Consider the following 10530-nt stretch of genomic DNA (forward strand, 5'->3'; position numbering starts at 1 on the left):
CAATATAAGATGTTTTGTATGGAAAATGTAATTAGAAAATCAACGAAACTAATTCCGAATAAATGATCTAATTTGATGGTAGTATAATAGCACCAACAACAGCACCAACACAGTGTACCAATCATAGTGTTAATATGACTATGCCGTTTCCTTTCTATAATTCATTATGACTAAATTTGCAGTCTTAATAATTTTGAATCGGTCGTTGAAGTAAGTGGCAGACGGTTGAATGAACTGTATTTTTCGAAGGGAAGTCTTCAGAAAAGGTTCAGTTTCTACAGAAATGAAAAGGGTTTCTATGATATATTATTACTGCTCGTTTTGGATAAAATAAGCGGTAGAGGCACTGAAATATTTCTTTAGTGTTAGCTGTAAGATTAATTTTCAGAGCAAAATGGTTGCTGAATTTGGTTGTTTTATGAAGCTTCAATTCGATAGACTAAGACCTAGATACAATTTGTTAGAAGTATGTTAGAAAATCGTACAAATATACTAAAACATTTCTTTCTTCCTCAGGTGCCAATGGTCTGCGGAGGCGAGGACGACAAACATACACAAGGTACCAAACATTAGAACTAGAAAAAGAGTTCCACACAAATCACTACCTAACAAGACGACGGCGAATCGAAATGGCCCATGCACTATGTCTCACAGAGCGGCAAATAAAAATCTGGTTCCAGAATCGACGAATGAAATTGAAAAAAGAAATCCAAGCAATAAAAGAACTCAATGAACAGGAGAAACAAGCCCAAGCCCAAAAAGCAGCTGTTGCGGCGGTGCAAGCGCAAGTCATATCCGAACAAAATTAGTTACATTGTTATTGTAAATAAATTAAATTTAGGCTAAATAATTTATACAAAAAAAGAAGAAAAAAATGAAAGAAAAAAAAAACTCTACACAAACAGAAACAACAACAACAAAAAATGAACAAAGTGGCATAATTACGTAAACGTAAACTAATAATTATTAACAATTTTTTTTATTTAGTAATTAGTACTGAGGCGGTGATGTTAGTCCATTATTTAACGCACTATCACCGGACAGTTTTCTTATTTCTTTCTTTATAAAACGAAACAAAAAAAAACTTTCGAAAAGTGTTCCATCAAAACGGCGAATTGACCCAATGCGATTAGTTGGAAGTGATGCAGTAAAATCAAGTCTCAAATCTAAGGGGTTACACATAATGAAGGAATTGTGACTAATCAAATTGTAGTCGATTTAAATGAAATTAGAAATTCTGTTGAACAGTAGTATCAGTATTTCGGGTCTAGGTTCCGATTTTATTGATCACAAATGATGAAGTCAATTTTTTCAGCGAACTTAACTATGAAGTTTACACCAGTTTAATACACTGTGTCTGGTAGAAACTAGTAATCTGTTGTCGTCAGCGCAATTAAAAATGAACGATAAACTGTGGTTGGTGTTTTTTATATAACAAAACTCATGTTAAAAATAATGAAGTAAAAGACCTTACACAACAAATTCAACAAAAGAAGTAATAGATTGAACCGCTTACAGTTATTGAAATGTTGATGTGGACTTGATTCAATAAAATCCAGAATCCAGTAACATTTGGTTCGGCAACAATCCACTGCTGATCGTTTCTAATTGCGTTCGAATTGGTCCTGATTTTGTTACATTTTTCTGGGTTATACGACTAGTCAATAGTTTTGCAAATTTCATTGTTTCTCCATTATGTGTAAACACCTCAGAAATTGTCTCTACTAAATTCACGTTAGTTCCTTTATTAATTGATGCCGTTCCGTTCCTCTTCATACGGTCAAATATTTGTAGCAAATTTTAGGTGGCTGGCTCCAATGTGTCCGATTTATGAAATGCAACTTGGAAATACATATACATTGGAATGAACATCATCTATTATGTGTATATTAATTATGATTTGTGCATAAATAAATTTGAAAATATTAACGGTCCAAATTTACTTATGAATAAATCACCGACAAACATTCTGCTCACCACCATTATAACCACTCATCAATACTCTGAAATGGACTTTTTCGAAACAATCACACCAAAGTTCTAATCAACAACAATTAATGTTACTAAAGACTGCGTTGAGTGGCAACGGTGAGAGAGCAGTGACTGGGAAAATATTATATGAAAACCTTCGAAACCAAGGCCTAGATTTTAACAATAAAATTTTACTAACTGTTCAGAGTCCTTAGTTATGTGTGTTTGCATTTCATAGCTGATCATAACAATCTCATTTCCTGCATTCATTAGCACGTTGGTTGGAATAGTTTATAACAAAAAAGGTATTTTTAATGAAGTTTCAAGATAGCTCACGGAGTAGTGTCAAATTATGTCCCTATTCTTGTAGTCTGCTTTTTGGAAAGAAAATGTGTACTGCTTTGCACACGTAAAAAATCCCAATTTCGCATCTAAGCTGTTCTTCTTGGTTTCTTTGATTTTTCGCATTTGCCACGTGAAAAAGCATTTGATACTAGAGAGATCAGAGAACCGGAGAGAAACGTTAGCCCCGTTACGAAAGTGAGATTTTTGATGTAAAAAATCTTAAAAGTTCTGACAGAGATTGTTATGATCCATATAAGATTCAAAGACTAACCGACATTGAAGCGCCACTTTCTCTTCTCCACTGAGAAAAGAGAAAATTATTGCCAACCCATACCGTTGACTGATTATATTGTGGAACTATCCCGAATCTTAAACAGCCAATAACAATTACTACAACAACCAATTATTTCTGTTCAATCCGTGACAGTTGCGTGTAAATAAACGACTGATTTTCATTGCTCATTTTTTTGATATGATTTGGAGTTCTGGATAAAAACTCATTTGGCCATAAACACTAAGCAGCAATTTTTTTGTTACATCGTAAATCGCATTAGATTCCTTCCATCCACTCATACGGAACAGAGACACAGAAAATAATATTATTTTTGTCATATAAACATTTTTCAAACCGGAAATGGCAAAATGAAAAATTCTCTAAACTCGAAATCATGTCAGTATTTGTGGCAATTTAGTTATTTAAAATTTATAAATAAAAAGAAAAATACAAATAGCTACGTCTATGAGATATAAAAACAAAACAAAAAATAATATAAATAATAATTTATTAAACAAAAAAAAGCGAAAAGAAAAGAAAGAGAAAAATGAAAAGAGAAAAAAATAAAGAAGAGAAATTATTGATATGTCTACTGTACAAAATAGGGTACCAAATTACACACATCATCTCTCAAAAAGATGACTATTAAAATTAGAATATTAATAAGTTCATCAAATATGTGAAATGTGCATATATTAGTCAATGACAAAATAAAAAGTTGTGGCAGAAAATTTAAACAAAAAAAAATTAAATTAAAATTTACTGAATTATTAAAAAATTGGTTTAAAAAATGATAATTGAAAGTAATTTATTAAATTGAATTGGAATATTAAACGAAAAAAAAAAATATTGTACTCGTAGGTACAAAAAAACAAAGAACAGTAGTGTGGGTGTATCAATGTGTCTGTACATGCAAACAAACAAAAATATTTATCATTAAAGAAATTGTTAGTTTTTTTTTTAATTTTGTCGAGAAAAAATTATTCCTAATTACGGATTTATATTTGTTGTAGTAATTTTGTTGATTATGTTATGTTCCAAAAATCTACAATCATTTTTTCTGTTTCTTTTCAGTTTTGTAAATAGAGAAAAAAAACTAACGAATGAACAAAACGAAGAGTTGTGTCCCAATCAGAATTTTTTAGAGAAAGAAAGATAACAAAAAAAAAATCTTCTACAATTTGGTCCTTTCTTTAATTATTTTATGTCTTTGAAGTGTCTCTGTGTTGATGAACAAGCCATGTAGATTTTTTGTGGTAATTTTTGGAACTTAAGTTTGATCGAAAAAAATCGGTTTTCAATCCATCGACCATAAGAATCATGTTATATTACATTTCTGGGGTCTTATACAAACTCCAGCTCTTTAACTGGCTTTTAATACAAGATCGGTGAATGGCAGGGGAAAATGTTGTGACGTAAGACCTATTTTTAAAAATTTAATTTTTTTAAAATCCAAAAATCTTAAAAATTCCTAAAAAATTCTTAAAAATACAAATAGGAATTTTTTAAGTATTTTTTTTGGATTCCTAACACTATGTTCGATGCGACGAGATTTTTCCAATTTTTTGAGGGTGGATTTATTAGAAGTCCTTAGAATTTACCAGAAAGTCTTCAGTGTGAACCTTTTCATAACTTTTTCGACAGTTTTAAGATTAAGATTCCGATCAACTGACAAGTACACGACTTTCTATGATTTCCTAGCGACAATGGATTTTAGTCTCGAATATTCCAATAGTCTCCAGTAGTCTCGACTTATTTTATTTTTTTAAATCATAATTGATTCAGTTAGTTAACTGTTTTGGATAACTTCTTGAGACTATTGAGATACCATTTTATTCAAGGAGCACCATAGTGCGAAAGCCATTACATTATGCCAAAAAAAAAAGTTTCTTAAAAATCTGTAAAATTTTCCAAATGAATTGACGATAGTGGACGATAGTCTCTAATATACAGCCAGACCATTATTTCAATCTTACCTCTTTGCACTCCAAGATGTCAGATTTAGACGAAAAGAAAAACAGTACAAAATAGAAACGAAGGCTTCGTGTTTTGTAGAAAGGTTAGTTAGTCCTTCGGACGATAATTAGGTTCAATGATATTATTAGGAAATTATATGAACGGAAAATCTTCGAGGACAAGGCTTTATTCTTCTTCAGCGAGACCGACATACAATTCTTTTAACTCATTTTTGTTTGAGCGTAGCCGTTGATGATAGTAGACAACAGGCAATGATATTAAAAATTAGTTAATAAAATTTGAAAAAAAAAGCAAAAAGAAAAACAATTTTTTTTTCTCCTTCTCTTTACAAACGATGCAATATTTAAACTAGAACAAAAACCGTTTTCAATTTTCGTTAAAATTATTTCTTGTTTAATTTTTTTTTAATTATTTCTTTTTTGTTCGTTTTGAAGATACACAAAGACAATATATTTTATATATACATGTATATTACTACTAAATTACTTACATGTGCGAAAAAAACATTGATGTGAAGTTCTTCTTCTTTTTTTAATTTTTAAACTTAAGATGTATAATAGGAGCTTTAAATTATTTAAAATTTACTATGGAAAAAAATACAAAAAATTTAAAAAAATACTAAACAAAAATACGTAAAAACTGTGAGATTATGCATATAAATATTATCTAAATTAAGTTTAAAAGAAAAAAATAATAATTTAAAAATTGAATGATAGAGAAACGAGATGTTTCTTCAAAATATGTAACACACATTATAGTAAAAATCATTTCAGCCGATGATGTTGTTTAAGGTCCGCCTGTAACTTCCAGCCATTCACAAAATATTTTGTTTATTTTTTTGTTTGTTTTATTTTTCTTTAAATCCAAAGGTATTTGCGATGACTTAATTCTGTGGTAATTGAGATTTTGATGCCGAACAGGAGAGGCTCTGCTAATTTATAGTTTATAAACCTTCACTGTATGGAATTTCTAAACGGTTAATCATCTGTTATCGACAACGATGCCAAATATAACAGATGAGTGGTCCTTTATAAAGTAGAACGTATGTTAAATCAAATGAAGTAAAAGATTTTGTATCAAACATGAGTATTCCTTTTACGGATGAAGTAATAGATTCAAAAATTTGTTGATAGTTTTCAGACCCATTCTGAACACTTCTTATTTGTCTGCGAACCACACTTTTAAATAGTGTAAGAAATCTTAAAGCTTTTCTCTACCAAAAATTGACTTTGTTTACGCCAGTTGGTCAACATTGTTTTAACAACTGACAGACGTGTGCAGATTATGTCATAAATCTTTCACTTCACTAGTTTGAATATACGTATGTACGCTATGCAAATTTAGCTTAATCCCATTGCTAAGTTAGGTGGTCGATTCTAAAAGATTATTTTGTTTGGTTTTGTGGTTGTCACTAGCTTAGTCAATAATTGTTTGAAATTGGAAAAATTGACAGAATTCGAATTTTGTTTTGTTAGTCGGAATCGTGGGAATAGTGTTCGTTCGATAATCACTAGAAGCTAAAATATTAGAATCAATTTAATTTTAAAACCAATACTGGTCAGCAACTTCCTTGCTTATTCTTTAATTTTTGTTGACTTAGAAATGTTCGAAATTACAGTAGAAATTCTCGCACTACTTGCTATTTGCAGAACAGCCATTTCAATTTAGTTGATGCAATCGGCATGTATTACGAAAAACCGAACACAAAATCCTCTCTCAATAAACTTAAATAGCATGAGCTGATCTGAAAAAATTGTGCATCTCAGAACGTTTCAACAACATCAGTACAATTAATTTCTCATAAAAAAAAACAATTTATCGCTAAAAGATATGGAACAAAGGTATACTATAAAAATGTAAACAAATTCGTCAAAATAATTCAGGAATATTAAGTTATATTTCGAAGTGAAAAAGAAAAGTAAAATAAAACTAAAAACCCTAGAAAAACAACAAAAAAAAGATGAAATTTAAAGAGAAGGAAAAATAAATTTTATTTATAGATGACACAAATTAAAGATAGTCAAGCAAAAAATCGAATAGATAAGAGAGGAATTAAAGAAAAATTAAGATGAAAAAAATAAATGCAAGTAACATAAAAGGAAAAAGAAAATTATACTAAAAAAAACATTAAGTCCTACTGAAGTGACAAAAACAAAATAACCTTCAGAGATGTATACGTACGCTAGATAATAGGATTAATTTAAAAATTAAGTTTAATTTCAAATTAATGACAAAAAACACTAATTTAAGTATTTATATGAAAGTAAAACAACAACAACAAAAAAATACACGAATTCAATTTATTAGATCCAGAGATACAAGTAACAAAACTATGTTTTAAAAAAAATAATGAACAAGAGCATTGATTATGTAATTTATTGAAACATTGTCAATAAGAGCATTGAAATAAAATTCTTTGTGAAAAAAAAAAGATTTTTTTTATAAGGAGTGTTATCCATAGCACCATTATATAAAGTACCGCAAACTGAAACAAAACATTTGGATAGAAGGGCACTGTGGCGCCAACCAACTGGATCTTGCTTTAGCAGAACGTTTTCGATAATGTTACAGCACATCTGTATTATATAAAGTTGTGTCATACGGAAACTGAACAATTCAGAGGTATTAGTAAATCAAAATTTCTGGTTAAGTTGAATGAACTAGGAAATTGACATGAACTGGAAATGTTGGGAAAATATCGACAGGGTTAACCGAATTTATGCAATATGTTATTCTGGTTCCTTTTTGATTATTGAACGAAGTTTGGAAACCAATATTCTTCACTATCCGATACAAAAAGCATTTGACCTTCGACTTTTGTTTTTGAGCGGTAGGTCCTTAACGTGGGTAGGTCTCATGTATGTCTCAGATTGATGTTCTGCCCTACAACGCATAGCAACGTTACAATAGCTATTTTCATAATAAGGATACGAGCGAAGCGAGATCGGCAACACATCGTGTGCGCAAAACAATCCAATTTACTACCGTGTTAGCACGACAGAGTAAAGTTAACCAGGCAGGAGTGCCGATTTGACTATGGACCTGAATAATCAAGTAGCCCTATATTTTTTGCGAATTCAATTTTTCAATTTATGTCAGTGTTCATTTGAGTTCATTTTCATCCAGTGTATTAGGTCCCTTATTTGACGTTTCGAAAATCAGCCGCTCCTGCCTGGTTTATTTTACTCTGCCGTTGTGTTAGGATCAAGGTTTTATCTACTGTAATGTCATAATCACAATTAAAAACTAATTTAAAAAATCGAACTAAAACATCAACACCCCATGACCAAAGTATATAAAGTATATAATGCAACTTGACGCAAACGAATTCAATACGTATGCAAAATGACAGAGCTTAAATTTATCTAATAGTTTGGATCCGTGTGTAACTGTGGATTTGAATTACCTTCAGTGTTTATATACTTTGGCCATGACACCGTCAAATATTCATATTACCTACAAACAAATCTCAGATCTAGTACACTGTCAAGAACCTGCCAATTTTCAGTGAATAAATGCAAAATTATCGAAGTTCGCTATGAATAAGAAATTATCAAAGTAAGCCGTGCGCAAATAAAACATTCCCGAAATTTTCAGTTTATAAATGGACGTTCTTAGAATGACGTTTTTAAAATGTCAGAGACAGAATGACGAATCAAAGGATTCGACAACATGGAAAGATGTCATGGAAAGAATAGCATCTCTGAAATGGAGCTGGGCGGGACATATTGCAAGAAGGACAGAAGAACGTTGGACCAAAAAGATCATGAACTGGCGACCATATAAAAGACGAGCTATAGGTAGACCACCAGAGAGATGGACAGACGGAATTAAGAATATTGCAGGTAAAAACTGGCAGCAAATGGAAATGGATCGTAAGAAATGGAAAGAAGTTGGAGAGGCCTACATCCAGCAGTGGATAGAAACAGGCTGAAAAAAGAAGACGACAAGCATATTAACAATTTTTCTATTACTTCATTTGATCGAAGATTTTCAGAAATTGATTTCAGAAATCTTTTACTTCATCCGTTTTGAACATGTTTTTTTACTATATAAGACCTAATTAGTAAGAGCTTGTCGTTTATTATTGCTGTCGTTGTCGATAACAGATGACAGCTGTAAATCGTGAATACAATGGCATTACAGTAGATAAACAGAATTTTTAAATTATAAAAAATGGAAAACATGAAAAAAAAAACCTTGGGCAGATTCCGCCAATAACTGTCTGTTGAGTTACAATTTTTAAGACTGAAAACTCTAGTTTCAAGAAAGAATCGCAGTTTTAGGCTTTACACTGATCCTTCCTCTATTGCCTCAAAGTGTTAAAAATTTGATCTGAGGTAACTGGTCATTCAAAACTATTGCAATTGGTTTTTCAAACGCATATTCTACGGCGATCTTCGCTATCAAAAATTTTTCTCCGCCAATAACGGATATGTTCCGTAGTTTTCCATGCTCTATCATCCCCAGCAAGTTTTATTCGTTTACCATAGAAACTCAGGTGTACGCTGATAGAAGATTTTACAGATTTTATCAATTTACCATGAGCGAACCGCCGAGTTATGTTGGAAGGACAACCAAAACTTTCAAGAGTGGATAGAGCCGGAAAAACTGTGGAACAAATCCATTTCCGCCCGTTAAAAAATGTTGATAGCGGAGGTCGTTCGGGGGCTTTTCAGATCCAATTTTTTAAAGCATACCCTTAAGGCCCGTCATTAGGAGCGAGTCGGACACTCAACGGAAATCTGCCAAAGCTAAGTGGAGTCTTATTAAATCATAGCAACAATTATTAGGTATCCGCTGATGCTTATTGAGTGTTCGCTTAGCTTCATTGCCTTACTACAACGTGCTAAGATCTGACGGACTCTTACTGAAGCCTAGCGGAGAATTATTAGAACTCATTAGAGGTTTGTCAAAGCTCAGCGGAGAATTATTCGACCTCAGCCGATATTTTTGTTCAAAGAGGTGGCATAATTAGACTCAGCGAAGTCTTATTAGCTTACTAAAGAAGTGGGAGAGGTTACAATTTTAATAAATGTCTACCATCGTTGAAGTGGCGGGCACTTTTTTGAATGAAAATATTTTACTATGCTGGTGCATGTAATAAGGCTATTACATGTATAGGCAATAACCTTTACATCACTCGCATAGTAAAACGTCGTACTACACACGGAAAATAAAGTGATATCTCGTATCACGATGAGTAAAAGTACCTCGGGCTGCCGCCCTCGGATACTTTTTCTCATCTGGATACGAGATATCACTTTACTTCCCTTGCATAGTAATGTACTATTACCGCCGAAGTGAACACAGCAAACATTCATTCTAGTCCTTATAATAGCGGAGTGTCACAGTTGTGTCGAAATATTTTCTGTGTTTTATCGCGACAAAACAAAAAACAAAATTTTGTTTTTGCATCGAGTAAAAAGTGTTTTAGTGTTTAGATATGCCTTGGGTACCTAAAGAGACGGTGCACGAATACAATGGAAAGCATCACGGGTGAGTTTCTTTGAATCTTTTCGGTGAATTTTTGTGATAAAATTTTCCATACATTTTCGGGAAACTGTCCTGTCATTTCCCAATGACGGGCCTTAAATGGATAATCGACATTAAAACACAACGCAAAAGAACCTATGAGGTATTAGTCATTGAAATGACGTCATAACGAAGGCAGTTTTTAGATACACTTTTTATTGAAAGGTCGGTCGTGTCAGACAAGTCAATCCTCAAAGTATTCAAACCTTATACGTACGCCTGACTGAATATGCACACAAGCCTTCTGTCTATATTACTTATGTATTCCAGTAGGGCTATTTTTCTACTCCACCTTCCCATTCGCCCGTTGTGGCTAGATTTCTGTTGATATGCTACCATACCACATTACAGACTAGATTTCGAGTACAGTGAAAGTGTGTATGTACCGTGATCATCCAATTGACACAAGAAAGAAATACCTTAAAATG

At 32.1% G+C, this 10530-nt stretch overlaps 1 protein-coding gene across 2 annotated transcripts in view; it reads left to right on the top strand.

The window, feature by feature from the left end:
• LOC119085747 (homeotic protein ultrabithorax) overlaps positions 1-6523 on the top strand; it is a 112313-nt gene extending 105790 nt beyond the window's left edge. For both annotated transcript variants that reach the window (XM_037196228.1, XM_037196227.1), the window contains one exon: positions 517-6523. In XM_037196228.1, the coding sequence (XP_037052123.1) occupies positions 517-809 (293 nt within the window). In that variant the 3' untranslated portion in view covers positions 810-6523. The remainder of the gene's footprint in view (positions 1-516) is intronic.
• Positions 6524-10530: the final 4007 nt, after the last annotated feature.

Source organism: Bradysia coprophila, chromosome X (genome assembly GCF_014529535.1).
Source record: "Bradysia coprophila strain Holo2 chromosome X, BU_Bcop_v1, whole genome shotgun sequence".
NCBI lineage: Eukaryota > Metazoa > Arthropoda > Insecta > Diptera > Sciaridae > Bradysia > Bradysia coprophila.